This window comes from Manacus candei, unplaced genomic scaffold, assembly GCF_025592945.1.
Source record: "Manacus candei isolate 608988 ecotype Guabito, Panama unplaced genomic scaffold, ASM2559294v1 h1tg000082l, whole genome shotgun sequence".
Classification (NCBI taxonomy): Eukaryota; Metazoa; Chordata; class Aves; order Passeriformes; family Pipridae; genus Manacus; species Manacus candei.
This window is the reverse complement of record NW_026138130.1, coordinates 1819681-1840172: the sequence shown is the minus strand read 5'-3', so window position 1 is coordinate 1840172 and position 20492 is coordinate 1819681. Positions and strand designations below refer to the sequence as shown.

General features: G+C 36.3%; 1 protein-coding gene across 9 annotated transcripts in view; it reads left to right on the top strand.

Moving 5' to 3' along the window:
• CACNA2D3 (calcium voltage-gated channel auxiliary subunit alpha2delta 3) overlaps nt 1–20492 on the top strand; it is a 482761-nt gene that overhangs the window by 238521 nt on the left and 223748 nt on the right. For all 9 annotated transcript variants that reach the window (XR_007908333.1, XM_051811537.1, XM_051811536.1 and 6 more), the window contains one exon: nt 6888–7050. Coding sequence is in view for 8 of the 9 variants with exons in the window: in XM_051811537.1 (XP_051667497.1) it covers nt 6888–7050 (163 nt within the window). In the remaining variant the exon portion in view is untranslated. The remainder of the gene's footprint in view (nt 1–6887; nt 7051–20492) is intronic.

Here is a 20492-nt window from a genome sequence, read left to right as displayed (position 1 = left end):
ATTTTTGTCTTTTTGTTGTCTCCCAGTGTTTGAGTGTAAGCTCAGTGACTGCGCCACAGGCCTTCCGGTATTGCTGGTACTTATGTGGGTCTGAAAGGCTCAACCTTCACAAATTCACTCTACCATTGCTGTGTTCTGGTGATTCTTTTAAGTCAGGAAATTCTTGATTAAAGTTGCTCTTGAAATTTTCAGTGAATTGGAAAATAAACCATGGAAAATAAACCATGCACTTGAATGCAGTGAATTCCATGGTTTATTCCAGCTCTGTAGGACCGTGATCCCTGGCTCTGAACTTGTTCCTCCATGCCAATGGCATCTTTTTGACATACACCCACGGGGAGAAGGGAAAAATTATGGTGTCACTGGTGTAGGGATTTGTTTTGTTCTTTAGCAGAAAGTATTCCTTGGAGGTTTTTATGTGTATGAAAATGAACACACTGAACACTCGTATTTCTAGACAGAACAAAAGCTTTAGATGTCCAGTAAAGCTCATCAAGGTGTCCAAAATGTCAAATTAAAAGGTCATTATGGAAACCTTTCCTCCTTCCTTGTTCTGTTTACTAAATTTTAGAGTGACCAAAGAGTTTTTATTCAGTCTTGTGACAAAGAAGAGACTCTCAAGAACTTTTGTATATAAAAACAAATATTTTTGAAGCTATTTATCTGTAAAGGAAAAGGAGGCTCCATCTGAAACCGGTAACTTAAAGTGATGTTTTTTAACTTTAGTGGGTGACCTAAAATAGCCATTATAATTACCTATTACTTGCCATGTTCAATGAATCAGTTAATCCTTACAAGACTTCTGAGACCTTGATGTGTTATCAATTTACATGCTGCTATAATAGATTTTATACTGTAATAACCTATTACTTATTTATCCTCTTTTAAGGCAATTTTAATAGAGTAATCATATTGGGAAGGAATATATAGCCTGGGGAAAGGTCATCTCAATTTGATTGTGTATGAAACAGATTAGTATTTTTTCAAGGATGCAAGTAATGTTTCTGTACAACTTCCATAATTAAAGAGGGACTAATGACAATATTTCAAATCCCAGCTGTTTTTTGAGCCTTGCTGTTGAATAAAGACATTAAAAAAGGGGAGGAAAAAAAGTGTTGCATGTTTCTGCAGAGGAGCAAGGAGGAACCTTCAGAGAATAATTGGACATGATAAAGCTTGTATCTTACAACAAGTGATGCTGTTTTCTCAAATTTAAAAGCTTTTTAAAATTCAGAAGTTTCTGTTGAATGAGGCAGTTTGCTTTTATGACCTTTTATACTTGCTCACTAAACAGACTAAGTTATTAAATACAGAATCTTTAATCATATACTTCAAAACATAAATTCTCCTTACTGCACAACTGTCTGAAGAGACTTCTTTGAGCCTTAAAAACTGATGTGTATTCAGACATGTGCCTCTTCTTTAACATGAGTACTAGAGTGGAGACTGTTGTCAATGTGTTATGTAGTAGGAAAGCCTCCCTCAGAGTGGATAGCATTTCTCATTTTGGTTTTTACCTATCATGAACATTTCTGTTCTCTTTAGAGATGTATTCCTACTTTTAGAGGTGTGTCCTCAAAGTCTTGAGAAAATAAATTTTTCCTTTTTTTTTTTTTTTTAAACTCATTGATGATAAGAGCTATTTTGTTGAAACTGTCATAGATATTTCAATTATTGTTCATTTCTAGCTGTCTGTGCTATTAAATGCTAAGTTTTGCTTTCCCCTTTGTTTTCCATGTTATTTGCTGCTACTTCATTTCTCTCTGATGCTGCAGCATTTTGAGGTTCAACGCAAATACCATAAATTTTCCTTAATTTAGTATCTTTCAGATACATTCAACTTTCTCTTTAGATGAGTTTTAAGGCTGCAGAAACTCTGTGAAAATGGTTATTGAATAGTTAAGAATGATCAATGTAACCCCAATACTGCTCCAGTGCTGACCCTTTCGTGCAAATTGTTCCTAGTTGAATTCTTACACCTTTCTAGCCCTCTGTGAATGAGACTTTTTAAATGCTGTCTTGATAAAAATAATTTCTACACTATAGAAAAAATATATCAAACTAAAATCGTGGCTTGTATTCTTTCATGGTGTTAAAAACCAATATACTTAATTTTAAAATGCAATGTGCTGGACTGATACGTGTTTGCTCTTGTGTGCCAAGTGCTCTCTAAGTTACAAAGGCAATTTTGCATTAGAATGTATTTTTAAATTAAACAGTAAATATTTATATTTAAATAAATATACTGTTTACAGTGTTAACAAATATTTGATAAATAATTTAAGCATCATGAGATATTTGTTTACAGAAAGATAAATGTAAATGGCAGTATAGAATGTCACTCATCTACCACAGTTTATACAATAACTTCCAATATTATAGCTAAATTACTGAAGTCTTGTTTCAGCCAAGTATCCACTGTAATCAAGGTTCTCATTTAGTTGAGACATTATGCCAAAATAATTGGCTAAGCTGGAATAGAAAACTTCAGAGTTTCCTTCTTACCCTGCACATCATTTCTCCCGTGTAACCCCGTGGTTCTCATTGCAGAACACAAACTTTACTCTTCCCCAGTTTTAATTTGATATATTTTTAATGGATTAATTTTTATCATAATTAACATATGTCCATGGCAGCCATCCTAAGAGATCATACAGCACCCACTTTTTTACTGTGGCTGAAGCTATCTTTATTTTTTTTTAAAACAAACTTGCTTTTGGCTGTCAGTGTGAATGATCCTGTAAACCAATTTTGTGACTGATTTCCTAACAACCCCACAAGTCTCTACCTACTCTGATTACAGCACTATGCCAGAGCAGTCGGGGGTTCTACAAACTATTAGAATCTGTGATTCCTTGGGATGTCTCAGATATGGTCAACTCCTTGCTTGAATGGTCCAGTGCTTGTTCTGTTGGGCACTGATCTGTTTATGCTGCCTTGCATTGGGAAGGCTTTCTTTGCAAGGGTGAAAATGAAAGCTAAGATTGTTATTTGTCTCCAGTTTTTATGGCCTTACTCTGTCTTCTTCATTTTGATACAATGTGGGATTTCGTAATGGTAGAACAAACCCGCAGAACGATGTAGATGCTGCTAAGGAATGTACAAGCAAAAACCCCCAGTGTGTATACTTGAGCAAATTTAAATGCACAAAAGTATAAAAAAGTATATATAAAGTATAAATGTTGATATTTAGATCTAAAGATTCAGATAACATGAATGACATTTCCTTGCTCACCTGTAGGTCTACATGTAAGGTTAATGCAAACTCACCTGTTGGACAAGTCACAGTAGAGCCTGTCTCTGCTCCCACTCTGGATAATTACCTTGTTATTTATTAGACTAATAACTTTTTGGCATGTTATATTCTGTGCACTCAGAACTCACCTAGTTAAGGTTACATCAAAGACTGACCTCCATTGACAAGATTAAATTGAAGTCATTTTCTCTAAGAGCTTAGGTGGAGTATTTGTGTTGTCAGCAAACAGGACTTTATCCTCTTTCTCCTGGGCATTATCTCGAATGCAGTGTCAGAATGCCAGATGGATTTGCTTCAATATTTTTTCTCCAGTTTTTAATATTCTTCTATCACCTTTCAGCTGTCACACTCAATAATTTCTTCAGAAAAGAAGTGCCCAAAAGAAGCCACTGTATAACAGCTCTGCTTTAAATGCTGATCTTTTTCAGTAGTTTTTTCGAGCTGTATTTATTACCTGATGTTTAACCCTTAGAACTTGCAGGACTGCATTAAACATGGTTCTTTTTGTAGGCTTTTCACTCGCAAAAAAACCCTCAACAAACCAAAGCCAACCCCCATAGATGAAACAGACCCCCTCCTCCTCAGGAAAATGGTAATTATCCACAGTACCATAAGGACTATTTTTATGCTACAATTTGCTTTAAGCCTCCCCCCCTAAATAATTTTATTTTGTATACGCTTGTGGAATTGAAAAGAGAAAATACAGACTCAGACCAATAAATCAATGAATACTAAATAAACTGAAGAAACAATCAGTCCTAATTACTCTTAATTGTAAAATAAGTGGTTTCTTTTTTTTTTTTTTTTTTTTTTTTTTTTTTGACTATAGAGCAGATTTTAATACTTAGCTAGCCTTGCTACTTACAAAATGTGATGGAGGAGGAAGTCTACTAAGTAACTTCTTTGGAAAAGGAAATAGCCCACTGAATGAAAGGAAAAATAATGCTCTTTTAGAGGTACTTTCATGTATATTCTGACATACTTACTTGAAATTTTTTCATTTTTCCTTCAATTTGCAAGTTATTATAAAAGCCATGTGCAAGTAAAATTTACATCCTTGTAATCACTAAGTCTGCATGTGAATTACTGTAAAAATTATTTCATGATATGTAACTTAAGTTCAGTTAAAGAACAGCAGTATATTGCTACACATTTCAGTACAGAATCTTATCAAGCTTAGTCATCTTTCTCCTAAAGCATAATATTTGAATTGAACTTTTGTCTTAGAATTTAGTAGGTGTTGTGAATGCTTTCAATGGTGGTTTTAAATAAGAAAAAAAGAAGACAACCCTCCTTTCATTTCTCTGTAACAATCTTGATAACGTTTATAAAGCCAAGAAGCATCATGAAAACAGCACAGTGGCTTATCTGTGGTTTCAGCAGTTGTGGAGGTGGAATGTGCATGTTCAACAGAGAAAAAGGGAAACAAACCCATGACCTTAAGGACAAGAAAACAAGCACTTTAGAAGGAAGATGAAACAATCATCCTCACCCTAAGGGAACTCAGCTGTCCAGGGACTGTGAAGAGAGAGGTGGATGAAGAAAGAAGTGTGAAAGATATAATTTTATTTATCACTGTACCCCCAGGAGATGAAATATCAGCCTTTCTTCCAGACTTAGATAGTATCTGATATATCATGGAAAGCTACACAGCTTACTTCTTCCCTGCTTGGAATTGGAGTAGAACTGCACTTTACAACAGTCATTAGTGCATTGCTTAATGTTGGAAGGAATATTTTATTACTTATTAGGATGGGAAAGAAGTGGCATTTCCAGTCTTCTGCCATGTCTCTCTGGCTTTGCAGAAAAGATGAGTAAAAAGCTGTTGTCCCATGTGGGTGGCAGGCATACAGTGCAGTTCATGATCCATGAAACTGGATAATATGCAGAGATAGAGAAGGTTTCTCCCAGATAGGATAAGAACTGGTGTTTCTTGGGAATGATCATGTCTCTCCATCCTTTTGGTTCTGGTATGACAGGAATCAAATGTATAACAGTGACAATCCATCAAATGGGAGAGAGAAGGGTGTTGGATAATTCTAATAACTTTAGGAATTAATTAGTTAATGGCAGTACAACTGTGTGCTTTTTTCCTAGAACCTTAGGATTCATTAGCTGTATGTATTCATGAGATGTATGCAGCAGACTATTTGGCTCATCTCAGTATAAACCAGTGGAATAACTTTAAAGTCAGATGTTTAATCATGTCAGATTAATTTCCGTTAAATTGAATTTCAAACACTGATGTGTCCCAGCCTTTGTTATATGTGATTAATGGTATGGGGAACACTGAGTTTGTCTGAATATTTCTGTCATACACACAAGGTCCTCCAAACCTGACATGCAGTGAACTCCTTTGTACTCTGCTTTCATTTTAAATTCAAGTGATGGGTTGGCCATTTTGAAAAACCAAAAGCTAAAAGAGAGGGGTAAGGAAAGCTGCTCTCCAAGTAATCTTCCATTTAAGATACTGATTAAATAATTAAGCCTTTTAATGGAAGTGTATAGATTGTAAGATTTTAACTGGTTCTTGTTTAGTAGAATGAATTGTGTATCACACTAAGAAAGAATGCTGTGAAAAGCCCGGCAAGATTTTGTACTTGCTGGTCTGTTTTAGCTTTGCAAAGAGTGTATTTTTCCTTGTACAGATCGTATCAATAAGTATCATCTATGAATGCATAGATTTATTTTTAAGTATTATATGCATTTACTCTCAAATGGATAGTCAGGGCAGAAACTCATATTTAAATAATTGTGATTCTTCAAATATGCTAAACTTTAGTCTCTTCATGTTAAGAAACACATCACAAACTCTTGCCAAGGGTTAAGGTTATTTAGGAGGTTAAAAAGTAGTCTGCACTGTTTGTTGCCTTCAAAGCTTGATCGAATTTCTGGTTAAACTAGGTCATAAAGAAATCCATAATTTTATCTAAATTACTTTTACTTATCTCGTTATAATTCTGTACAAAATAGGCCACATACTCCTCAGGAATCTTTAACATAGGGACAATAATTTCTTGTTCAAAATAAGTCACTATGAAGATGATATGTCCATATTAAAGTATGCATAATTTTACAAAACCAGCTATGATAAGCATTTCTAAAATTCAGCATGAAGAAAATAATTTAAGGAAGTGTCAGTCAATATACACTGGGTAAGCAACTACAGCTGTAGTTAATATTCCTATGAAGTAAAAACACTTTTTTAGTTCATGAAGTCCTAAGTTCAGCAACGATAGTAGTTCTTGAACTGGTGGAAATAAGCTCAACAAAGAGATCATCATTAAATAATCATCCAGGAAAATATTTAAATCTAGAAAGCTTTGTATTAAAAATAATGTATATTATTATTTACAATCAGTTTTTGTTGGACTGCCCTTAATATTTTCAGGGCAGCCAGAACTGAGGTAATATGGGGTTTTCTTGAAATATATTGACAAATCTGTTTTCAGAAAGGTATCTGTACTAGGACTATAGAAGGAATCTGAGGGATGGTAAAAATTTCTTTTTCTGCTGTTCTAGGCAGAGATATATGTCAGGGCTTAATCAATGGATTGATAGATATGTTAAACTATTCAGATTTTTAAGCTGAATGTGTGTTCTGAATACAGACTGTGGGTTTCTGTTGTAGTACGAATACTTCAATGCTGTGCTCATAAATGAACGAGATGAAGAAGGAAACTACCTGGAGCTGGGGAAGGAGTTCATTCTGGTGCCAAATGACCACTTCAATAACTTGCCTGTGAACATCAGTCTGAGTGATGTCCAAGTACCAACCAACATGTACAATAAGGGTAAGAAAAAAGCTATTTTATTTAATCATTCCACTGGCTGAACTTAGGAACATCCTTGCTTTAAAAATGAAGCTGTTGATTAGCTGTGTATTATCTGTGTTTTCCAGTTGGCAATAAAAGTGAAATTTCAGTGGAAGAATGTTTAAAGTGTGACAGTTCTGTAATATATTTTGTCCTGTGGCAATTTAGCAATTTATTATGGTCAATGATTTGCATATTAGACTGTCATGAATTCTGCCATGGAGTATGACAGAATATGTTTATTCTTATGAATTATTTTCCAGAATCTTCAAGTAATTTGATCAGAGCTTACATTGCCTCTTACCAGTTGGATTCTACCAGCGCTGAGATCTAGATGTGTCTGTGAAAGACATAGGGTAGATGGGAGGGGAATATTTTATTAGATTTCTGCTTTCAAGCTTCTGGGAATATTTGTAGCTGTGTATATTCTGTTATGGCTCTATACACAGCTGCTGTGAGTTTTCATATAATATTTAGAAGGAATAACCTGCATTAAAATTTTTACTCCCTTGCCTATTTGCCATAGGTGCTGGATAGCACATAGCACTAACTAACAGCTACATTGGATAGTAGAAGTGATGGACTGAGGTCTAAAAATTGGCAATGCAAACTGAACTCAGACACACTTAACTCATTTTCCATTTACCACTCCCCTTTGATCAGACAGCACAAAATTGTATTTTTACAGTGCTTGTGCAGCACCTATCTATTTATTTTTCTCAAGCCAGTAATAAAATAAAAATTAAGAAGGAAAGCACCAAAGTTTCCCAACGATGTCTGCAGTATGTGTGTCATTGGTCTGTAGAAGGCTGCCTAATCTCATTATGTGGTTCCTCTTCCCTTTTTAACTATACTAAAAGACAGCTAAAAAGACTTTAGTTAAATGCTTTCCTCAGAATACATTCCAGGCTAGCAATTGTGGTAATTCATGCAAGGATATTGGGTAATCACAAATGGAAGGAGAATTAATTCAGATAGGTTGGGCTGGTAAGAGAAGCTGTTGACGTGACAGCTTCTCTTCAAAGTTAGGATTCTGACTTGAGAACCTTGAGAAGCCAAAAATCATACAGTGATGTTTTAAACTAGGGACTAAAAGATAACAGAGCTTCCTAGAGATTATTTGGAAGGTTGTGAAATGATCAAGGCGGGATATTTTGAAAAGATTTGGAAAGTGCTTAAAGCTTCTAAACATACCAAACCACTTCTTTGTGCAGGTGCTAATGTTTATTTAATCAAGCCTGTCTGTAAATTAATTCATTCTAGAACTGCTAAGGGGGAAAAAAAATGGTTGAAAAGGGATACAGAGGTCAGGCAACCATGTGTTTCTGGAGAAGCACACTAACCTGAGTAGTGAGAGCAGTAGAACTAAAGGATGTTCAGTTACATGATATGTCATACTGCTTTGTATAGAATGTGTTTTATATGCTGACTATTTATAGTTAAAGGCCAAAGTCAAAGGGCTTGTTGAATCTTGTTTTGGCCTCTAATACAGGGATTGACTGTAGAAATGGGGAAGAGGGAGCTCTGTGATGATTCCTGTTTCCACGCCATCTAATTCAAACCATCCAAAACCATTGCTTTATGCAGCTGCAGAAGAAAAGCATTTTTTTATCACTTAAATGTATTCCAACTGCAGAAATCTAGTTTGTTGCTGACATTTTCCTTGCACATGGACATGATAGTCTCGGTTTGGAGTCTGTCAATGTGTGGAAATGCTACTCTTGCCAAGAAGAGGACTGTATACTTAATTTTTTTTTCCGAGTTCTGTAATGCAGAGGGGTGATAACAAGTTAATCAAATCCTAGCCTGAGGGTACAGGCAGTAGATATTGATAGGTTTACAACTGAGTGTCTGCACAACACCATTTCTCTAGAAAAGGCCTGTTGTTCATTTCCAGGTTATGTTTTGGTTTATCGAATTACTAGGCAGAACCACAGCTCAAACAGTTGAAAACAGATAAGTGTCACTGAATAGTTAAACACAGGACTCTAGAATCAGCGCAGAAAAAAAAAATCAGCTCTCTGTTCGTAAGTTAATTCTCACCTTTTTCTTTAATTTTTGTTCACTTAGTTGTACAGATAGTGACAGGACCATTGAAGACATGAAAATGTGCCTTAGACTGAAAGGCTTCAGGAGCTCAGTTCATCTGGCTAATTCAAGAAATGACTAAAGGTTTAATTAGTTGATCTGAAGTTAATTACTAATACCAGACTCTATAATCTGGTTGACAAAGATTTTAGAAGATCCAGAGGCTGAAATTGGGTTCCATTATATTGCAAATTGCACAACTCAGTTAAGTTTTGGGAAAAACTTTAGCCTGGTCAGCTGCATGATCACAGTGATCCCTCCCAGCTGTAGAATCCCTAAAGTGGAGGGTCACAGTCCCTAACTAGGCTCTCAACGAGATAGGCTTAACAGTCATGGAACATCAATACATTTCTATTCTTATGTATCTTCTGGCTCTTTCAGCCTCTTCATAAAAAAGCTTAAAAACATTGATGGTAACAACAGGACTACCTAATTCCCATTCTAAGGAAATATTAAGTTTAGAATCTGAAAATAAAAAGCAAAAGCAGATTTCATTACATTTATGATGAAATCAAGAAAACTTAAGTACCACAAATATAAAATCTATGATACCGAAATTTAACATGGAACATTTTGAAAAATAAAATAAAAACCACTAAAAATGTCTGCCAACCTAAAAGTAACTCTAGTGCCATCTTTGATTACAGACTGTATGCACCTACTGTAAATGTATATGGGAAGGTAAGCTAGTGAATTTAATAAAGAATCAGAGATTTGCATTTACATTACTCTTGATCATCATTGTAAAATAGAAAGGTCTTGTCTGGTTATTGAAGTGCTTTTATACTTTTCTTTCCCCACTTCTCTCACCCTCGTTCCCTGCTTTCTGCATATCTTACAGATCACATCAATAATGTCAAAAATAGAAACGTTACTGATCTTTGAATAAACCCTATGCAGCCCAGAAAACTGTCTTTTGACATTCCTATGATGTTCATATACTGGAGGAATTCAGAGCAAAGAAAAGGGGGATGATGGTGCTCTACACTGCAGTGTATTTCCCTGTCTGTACAGACACACCTCACTTTAGGCCACTTTGCAGCAAAGCTGTTGGTCCATTTAAACTGCACAACATTCTCATGGAATTAGCCTCCTTCATTTTTTCCTGAAAGTGACTGCTTATTATAAAGTTTTGCTTTTGAAATGTTTAAGCATGCATGGGGAGTCTAAATCTGTCACTGCATTTTGTTTCTTCTCTTTAAACACAAAAGTGTGTTTGTTACCTACAGCCTCACTGCCTGTAGCCAAAGGATTTGCAAGGCATTATGTTTTTAAACAATGAATAAATAATTAAGATTAAGAAAGAAGTTCTGTGACAGCTGTCTTAGCAAGCAGTAGCTCTTCCATCCACGGCAATTACCAACTGTGTACAGATTTCTGACAGAAAGTAGGGAAAAGGTTCTTAGTGAATTAATCATATTCATAGATGAAAAGGGAGGGAAAGGAATAAGGCACTTTTTCATTAGAAAGAAAGTCCAATTTTTAAAGGTACAGAATCAGTGTGAACCCAGTTTGGACAATGCAATACCAAGGCAAAAATCCAGGTGTGAGAGCAGGTGTATAAAAGGCACTGCTTTATCAGCTGCTGAGGGTCTTTTTTAATTGAGTTTATTTACATGGGTTATGTAGCAGCACAAAGTACGTTCTCATGGCTCTTATTTTTTATGTCTCCTCTATTATTTTAGAATGTAAGTGATTTTGGATGTGCTACTGTCTCAGACATATCTTACATATATACTTCCACAGGTATGCATTCCTGAGATACTCATGTGACTTTCTATATGTCAGTCAGTGTATTTTGAACAGCTGTTGTGGAAGAGATTAGTAATAATGAAAAATGATTAATGATTTAAAATTTACATGGTTACAACATTTGATTTATTATTTTATGAGATGCCAGCAAGTATATTAAGAAGAACCTAGGAATGTGACATATAATTAAAAGGAGCAGTTGGAATGTGGGCTGGGCTTTCTGGCAACCATCCATGGGGAACATGGCAGTAGGATTGCCACTGGGAAGAGTAGGATTGTATAATGGATTTGTGTACATGAGGAGATGATAAAAGAAGACTCAAAACTGATCTTGCAGATGTTGACAGCATATAAAAGTAAAAGAAAAATAGAGCAGCATTTTACCTTTTGTTAGTATGAGAATATAGGTAGCCAAGACCCTGTATTCTAAGTCAAAAGTATGTGTTGTATCTGAGATGAAGAACCTACTCCAGTCTTTTTTTTTCCCCCTAAGTCCATCTCACCTCATATTTACCCATAGTTGTGTAAATGACATATTTTCTGCTAATGAGTTTGCACTCAGCAGTTTTTCAAGTTCATGGAAGAGGCTTATGAATACTTGAATAAATGTGGTTTTCAGTGGAATGTAGAAGAAAAGCAAAGCCAAGGTGGGGGTGAATGTGTCCTGGTGACATACTCTCAGACAATTCTAAGATTATGCCACCTGTGGAAAAGCAAAGTACAGTACCAGGAGTGACACACAGCAGGAGCTCATCTGCTTACGTCAGCATTGCGTGAAATGTAGGAAACACAAGAGGGAAATCTCAGTATCAACTGAAAACAACTCCTGTTTTTGAGCTTTTGCAGTTGGTCTTTGTTTATATGATAAGGTAAACTTTACGTTCACTGTTTGCAGAAAGGGGAAAAGCCCAGGTTCCTTTCTTTTCAGTGCTTCAGACATTTCTGGACAAAAGCACATTTTCTCCTGTTTTCAATCCTGAACTTAGATCTCTATTTGCTGTATGAACTATTCTTGTTTGATCTCCTTTGTGCTTGTGATTATGACATGTAGCTTTCTCTGAGATGAATTACATATGAAGAAGTTGGGCAGTGTCTCAAGGCAATTGGATGTATGATGTCAGCTGCAGGTTATTGGGAGATGACAAAATGCTGCTTTCTGCCACTTGTTCTCGCTGGGTATTACTGTCCCATTCAAAGCAGCTGTCATAAACTGTTCTGTAAGCTCTTCCCAAAACTGGCTTGGTAAAAAGAATCGGATCAGCGTTTTTTCATAGCAGAGTGAAAATAGAATCATGTTGACAGAAGGAGGGTGGGGGTGACCATATGAGAATCTATCTACCAGCCCTGGACAGTAGTCTCTGGGATGTGGTGGAGGAGGTAGACATGTGCCAATAAAGGTAGCCTGGGGAAAGGATAATCTCTTTGTTTGGATCAGAGCAGATGCAGCTTGAGAAATCTGTTTGATTTTACCTTAAAAAAAACCCCAACGAAACAGAGAATAAAGCGAAACAATTTATCTTGGCAATAGAAGGGAAGTAGGCTTATATAAGTTGATTTAAGTAATGGGAGGTTTTTCCTTTGTTGTCATTTCTAGTTTACTATATATATAATCTTGTTTTACTTGCTAAGTTTTATAATGGAGAAATATTTCCTAGAGGATAAACCTTCATCCCATTAACACAGCTGACAGTGCAATTAAGTGCATTCTGCAGCTTTGCAAGACTTAGTTATCCATTGAATTTTCTGTACTTATTTAAAGTCATTGAGCAAAGAGTCCAAACATACTACCAGATAAAACCCCAGATTTTCAAATTCTAAATACTCTTAATTATTTTAAGTGTATTTTTGTTTTCATCACTAGTGAATGTCAGGGGAAAAGACATGTATATATATAGACATGTATAAAAGGTATATGCAGAGAGAGATATCCTACATGATGGAGAGTGGTGCAATCTGTTGTCACACCAAAGGATTTTGATATATATATATACACATATATATATGTGTGATTCACTGAAGTATTGCAGGAAATCTTACAGATACAAGATAGTTTTGTGACCATGGTTCTGCAACTAACTTGTCAAGTCCTGCATCAGAAGAATTTTAATTTAAGGTGCAGCACGAGGTTCATATCTCTATTTTCCTTCCCATCCAGAGACAGGCAGACTGCAGCTCTGCACTGCCTTCCATTTGTACAGCACACAGCTTTTGAGAACCATGATAATATTGTACACCAGCATTTTAGTGCTTACCTGTTTTCCCATAGTTTGTTTCCAGTGAGATTCCATTGGATAGCCTCAGGCACAGTTCCTCAATTTAAACTCTGTGACTGCTGACGAGTTTTAGACCTGGCTCAGCAGTCTGGTGCTCTTCAGCACAGCACCAAATGCACACCCCTGCCCCACAAAGAGTTATGTTCCACTGATTTCCATGGGCCTAAAATTCAGCACCTACTGAGACTGAAACCTCTGCCTCTGTGGAACTCACATCTACATGTTTTAGCTTGGGCTTTTTGCACTTTACTCCTAGTAAAGGCCTGGGGTGAATATCACACAAACACTTAAATGCCAGTCATTCTAGATGCACAACCACATCAGCACCTTGCTGGTACAAATGAATAGGCTTGTTCTGAACAGACTTAGTTCTGGAAATGTTTCTTTCTAGGTTGATTTACGGGTCTGTTTAAATTAGCTTGAACAGGGAAATGTCTACCCTTGACTCAGAAGAATTCTTAGACTGTGAAAAGAGTTGATTACTGTCTTTGAAGTGCCCAAGGTGAAGTGTTGATTGGAGTGAGGAAAAGTGGGATGTGGTGGGTAACTCACAAAAGGACCATATTAACTTGTCTACATATAGTGAAGTCTACAATAATAACTATCTTCCATGAATGACTTTCTGATTCAGGAAGGCACACCAAAGTCCTTTCTGCTTTCCTGCTTGTCGCTCAAGCTGAATTAAAGCTGAATTAAGCACAGTCTCTGAGCATGTGCAGAGAGTTATTCACTTTTTCTTTTTTTTAGAAACTTCGTATCAATAACTGCCTCACCTAAAAGGTGATAGATTCTGCTTTAGAGAGGATGTGTGCTCTCTGCAGGGAGAAGAAAATATGTTAGAATCAAGTATCAATTTTGGTAATGATATGTCAAAATAAAGCATAAAATTTCCCCAAAAGTGTTGGGTCTGGAAAGTTACTCTTCAGCTTTCATTTATAATGGAGAATGGGGCTTATACTAATGAACCATGTTTTAACTTTTTCATTATGTGACTACATTTTAAACTCAGGAAGTTACATGAACTTTTAGTACAATGCTTATGCTGATTTCTTTTTAATACTGACATGATTTATACTGGATACATTGCTCAGCATTTACCTACAGCTTTTTATGACATTTCATAATATCTACCAGTACAAAAGGGTGGATTTTCACATCCTTTGATACATTAAGCAAGTTATATTTCATAGTATTGTCATGGGATTTGGAAAGATATTTTGAGTTCACAGTCATGTTTTGAGAATTTTGTAATTAAGTCTCCATTCCCTATTATAATGTGTTTGAGAGGGGAGCAAGTGAGCAGCAATATGGTTTAAATCAAATAATCATAATTGACTTCTAAAAATCTCTCCTTAATAACAGTTCCTTCCTTGCTGCCTCTGACATTAGACTGCAATATGTGCACTCTACTGGTTGATGTTTTGGCATTTTTGGACTTTTTCTTATTATCAGATTGGCTGGTCTTTGGCAAATATCCATCAGCAGCCCAGAGCCCGATTAGCTTATAAAATCTCTGCTATCATACACTACCACGTGCCTTAGCAAATTACTTTTACCTTATTACATCATCAGGCCTGGCTCTCTGTTAAGTTGGGAAATACAGGTATGTTACAGGGAAGATCTTTTCTTTAAAGAAGCTGGAGAACAGTTAGTGCATGATCAGGTGAAAAATCAATTTTTCCCAATCCTTTTTGACTGAGGTTAAAAAAAAGAAAAAGATTCCACTGGATTGCAGATTGTCAGGGACCTATCCAGGTATATTTATATAGTGAAGTAGTAGCCTTAGTGCAAAGATGTTGCTGTGCCTTTACTGACAGAGCAGAAGAATCAAGATAGAAAATAAAATTTGATCTTCAATTACACTGTCTAAAGCTAATCTGCTGCTTTGAAAAACAAAAGCAATAGTATAAATTTTAACTTAGAAAAGTCTGTCTGACTGTCTTCCGTCTGTTCTTCCCATCCTGATGCTGTGATAGAGCTGCTGTTCTGGTGTTTTTGAAGTACAGGAAGCAATTTTATCAGTGCTTTCCATAACTGCTGAGTTTTTCTCTGATGGATGCTGAAGTCCATGAATATTTTCAAGCATTTCTGTCAACAGGAGATATGGTTTATGTCAACTCAACTAACAAACATAAGGCACGCAATATGTTGCTGAGAGTCTCGAGCTGTGTAAATCCAGTATCAAGCTGTAAAAATCAACGTTTTTAAAAACTGGTTCATGAATGTAAAATACAATTTAAAGTTCAATAAGAAGTAAAAAGATAAAGAAGTCTTCATTAATAATAATCTAAATTCATTTTTCCTTAAATTAATACCACACTGAGACTAATTCCATGTCATTGGATTTGAAATATATTCAAATGTTAGCAACCATTTTGACTCGGTAACAGTGATTGCTCTGAGTAAATATGGATTTATAAAAGAAGTGATTAAAAAGTATTTTACAGGTCTTGAAGTATATTTGGACTCCACTCATTTCAGAGACAAGATGACTATAAATATTTTCCCATGGATTTAAGTTCAATTTTAATTTTTGTTCTCATTTTCAGAATTCAATTTTTTCTCATGTCTTTTTTTCTTTTTACAAGGTTGCAATACTATTTTGCAGAAATAGGCTTTATCTCTTTGTCTTACACAGTTCTCTGTAGAACATGTGTATTGTCTTTTGTGCCTCTCTTTGTCTCTCTTGTCGTTTATCATTTTACTGCCTGTTGAAAGTGTCAATTTTATCGTGTGACTTCAACCTTTGTTTAAAAGCTTTGTGTTATTATTATTGTTATTACTACTATGGAAAGCTGACAATCAGTTAGTTGTGTGCTCTCACATTGTTTTGTGGATTGTAGATTGCAGAATAGTTTGATTTGGAAGGGACCTTTAAAGGTCATCTGCTCTAATTTCCCTGCAATAAGCAGGGACATCTACAATCGATCATGTTGCTCAGAGCTTCAGAACTCTGTCCAGCCAGACCTGGAAGGTTTCCAGGGAAGGAACATCAACCACCTCTCTGGGCAACCTGTTCCAGAGCCTCACCAACCTCATCATAAAAAATGTCTTCTTTAAATCTAGTCTGAATCTACCCCCTTTTAATTTAAAACCTTTACCCCTTGTTCTGTTGCAAGATGTTTTCTTTATTTGCTTGCAATTGTTTCCATCCTTCCTATCTTTTTACCTTTATAATCACCAGTACTTTAAGAAATTATTTGCAAACACTGTGAATGCATTACAACTTTGAATAATTCTGAACTCACAGTCTTTAGTAACAAAACCACCAGGTCTAGTCTGTGCTTTTCTGCTTACTGTATTTACTTCTTGAATACTGAAAACATTGCAAAAGGAGATCTCAGACTTCACAAATTGTCTTTAAGTTTTGCTTGAACAGTTCAGAGACTGGTAAAGAATATTACCTGTGTCAAATGGCATTTCCACTGCATGATGTTCACTGCATGTTAAAAGATGAGTTTATGCACTACAAGTCAATAAATGCAGACTCTAATCAAAAGTTTTGCTTGCATAGGAAAAAAAATCTGCTGCATGTAATAGAGCCTTCTCTAAAAGATATTGAAATGTGATGAACCACAACCATTTTTTGATTAAGTGAGGTTTTTTCAATTTGATACTCAAAAAGAGCTATGAATATCGTTCAGTCATACTTTCCTATCAATGTCTTCCAACTGGCTGCCAAAATTGAGATTACCTATTTTCTAGAATATTAGAACCAAACCAAAATCATTTCCCAAGGGATGCAGAAAGATTATAATCTGCAACTAGCACATATGCAAAACCCTTTTCCTGCAAGGTGTGAAATTAAGAAATAAAATCTTGTCTGTCACTGTTGCATGTGATTTTATGGACTTTGCTTCTGAAAATTCAACATCTCGGAGTTGTTATTTAAATAGTCATGGCCACATACTGTCCTGGGCCACTATATTTATATTTTGAAATCCTTCCCCTGAATTGTTTGTCTTCACATTTTAAGATCTCCAGGACAGTGTTTGCTCTCCCTAACTTTGGACATTGTTTAATGTAAAAGGAACTTTTTTAGTCTAACTGATTTAGTCGAGGTTGCAGACAATGTTCTATCTTCCCATGTTTCTTTGTTTTAACTCTTGTTACCTATTGGATAAAGATGCACAGACTTCTCCACTTATTCCATCTGGTTTTGCTCAAATTCTACCTCAAATCTGATTCCCAAAGTTTCCTCAGGCTGCTGCTTTGTTCTTGCAAAGGGCTTTGGCTTCACAGATTTTTATTTTTTTCCCCTCAATTCTCTGTCTTTAACAGCAAACCTTTTGGAAATGTTGGCATCACCACACGAGATGTGTGCTGTGCTTTATCTTTCTTGTGTTCTGGTCTGTCCCTGGCTGTGGATCTAATCTGGATGTTTCTAATACATCCACATCACCATGGCAACTAGATGTCAGATACTGGCTACATGGTAACATCAAGTATTTCCTCTAAAAAGCCCAACTCTCCACCACTCCTTATTCAGCAGCTGTTGCTTGGTTTCTCAGAGTTGGGCTTTGCCTTTTGACAAATGTGAGCCAGTGAAGGTTTGTTGCTGACACTGTCTCAGGTACAATATTAAGAGGCTTTTCGACCTCTCACACCTCTGTCAATCATGATGCCCCCCCTACTTCCTTGTTGCTTCCAGGGGCAAGAAAGTGACCAAAATTTCTGAAAATCTTCAAGATTGAATGTGTAAAACCATTTAATTAAATGGTTGTATGGCAAATTAAAAACTAACTTCTGCTTGGTATGGAGTGGAGACGATTGACCTCTGACAAAGAATCATAGAAGTTTATCTAAAGATACATTTTATTCATTTTGTCACTGTTTTAGAATGCAATAATAATTTGTCTCTCCATCCTGCTACATAACACAGACCCTTTGATTTTTCTTGGATCTGTCTTGTGTGAAGAGGAGAAAAGGCGGCCTGCTCTTCTGGTTAAGTATTAGTGTGCTTGGCCAGAATATAAACTGTTTCAAAATACTGTTTGGCTGAAAACTTGCAAAGACATTTTTACACTGTACTTTGTTTATTTAGGTGTCTTGCAGCTTTTATTTGGCACATTCCTGAAGGAGCAAATAGTGTTTAAGAATCCATAACTGATTTTGTGCTGTACTCATCCCAAGATGCATTTGTGCATCTGCTCAGTGTTTTTAGTAAGTTTTAATACTAATACTATCTTCAGAGGTTTGGGAACCAGCTGAATAATTTCATATCTTGTATGAATAAAACTTCCATTTTACTCCAGTTGTGCAGATGGTCTTTGCAAGGAAGAGGTGCTACACAAGGATTATAAAAGCACTACAGCAGTAAGAGCCCGTTGATTTGAGAAGATAAGAGATGATGACTTGTCATGTGTGATAAGTGTGCTGTCATACTGTGTTGATGTTCCTGGGAATGTAGCAACAGAGGTTTATTTGTTATAGCCCAGCATGACTGTAATGCATTTAACATGCTAAAAAATATTCTCTCTAAAGGTCCTCATGCCTCCATTTGTTGTATGCAAGAGGCATGATGTGTTGATAGAATGTCTTTAGCATCTTCTCTTCAAAGCATTATTTGTTGCTCCTTGCTGCTCTGTGCTGTGTAGCTACATTGGCCTGTTTCTGTAACTCCACATCTCTGAATATCAGTGCAGTAAGAATTAGACATTTACTGTGAAATGCTAGTTTGCAGGTTTGCATGGTCTTGTCTTTTAAATGGCTTTTGTAAAGATTTGTGGACAGGTCTGTCCTTGAGAGATTTCTGTGAGGATGACTTCTATTTCCAGGGCTGTGTCATATATCACTTTGACAACAGCTCTGATAAAATTGTTCCTTTTGCTATGTTGTGTGTTAAATATTTTGCAGCACAGTTGGTTTGATTTGGCAGCAGTCACGTTTGCTTTCTTTTCCCCTGATTTGCAGTGTGTTCCCCTGGCTTCCTGTATTGTTTGTCGTGACACTTTTCCTGCCCTGCCACTTGCAGAGGTTTAAATTTCCTGGCTACTGACAGTCACTGTTCAATCAGCCTGTGCAGAAATTTCTTCTTGCCACGTGTCAGAACTGGATCCTTTTTTTGCAGTATTCATGACTAATTTTGCTTCTGTGATGAAAATGCTGTGGATATAGGGCATGTGTTAGATTTGCTTAATTCCTGTGTTCTGAGACTTTGTTTTCTCTTTTCCTCTTGGAAAACTGTTTCTGGCAGTGGTCTTTCATGTTGTTCACCTTGTCTCTCAGTCGTGCCCTGGCATCCTAGAGCTCAGTGGTGTGGTATTTTCCTACCAGTCTTTCAGGTTTCATAGTGTTCAACTTGTGTCATTCAAAAGTGTGGAGATCAGTCTGTTTTACTGAAAATACAGAAGTATCCTGGTATCTGCAGTCACATTAAGTTATGGAGGATAATCTATCAGGATTACTGGGTTTTGACTTTAGTTCTCCTCACCTCAAGGCAGTTGCTGGGTGGGCAATCTCATTTTGTTTAGACTGTGTTAGAGGTAGGTCTGACTACCTCATATGCCTGGCTCCTTGGACGATAGCTTTATTAAAGCAGCATCTTTCTAGTTCTTCCTGGGATTTCCTTTATTTGGCTCCAAGGTCCTTAATCTTATTTCTTTTTTTTTTTTTTAGAAATGTAATGTTCTGTGTTCATAACTGGTGCCTATATACAGTTTCCAGAGCTTTACTCCAACCTACTTACAGTTCAGCCACATATGGGTTGCCTTTAGCTGTTTCATCTAATAAGTTAAGCAAGGTCCAGCTAGGTCAGTACCTCATGGGTGACCTCAAACGTCCACTGATTTGCTGTAGGTCGTTTTTAATAACTCATTAGATGGCAAACTCTTAGTAGAGGCAGAAATGAATCTCTATCCCACAATGGTGTTAGTGAGGAGTTTTCAGCTGTAATTCTGGCTTTCAAATGAACTAAAGTTGAATCTCAGGCCACCTTGAATAAAAATAAATATTAAAACAAAAAAACCTCAACACCATAAAACAACCCAGATCAACACCCAAATGCACTTATGAAACTCAACATAAAAATAAACATGTCTGGCCATACTTCAGTTCTTCTGCTGCCACTTCAGAGGAGAAGGGGAAGTTATTTGGGCAATGTTGGAAGATGAAGGCACTAAATGCCTACTACTATGCCTTTATACAGTCATGTACTTGAAGTCTTTACCATCCCATATACTTACAAGGAGGGAATGTGATTTCTGACATTGGTGAATGGTTCCCAGCACATGAAGCAAAATGGACAAACACCTAATTTTATGTCTGCAGATGGCCAGATGCTTTGATCTGTGAGATGATGCATCCACA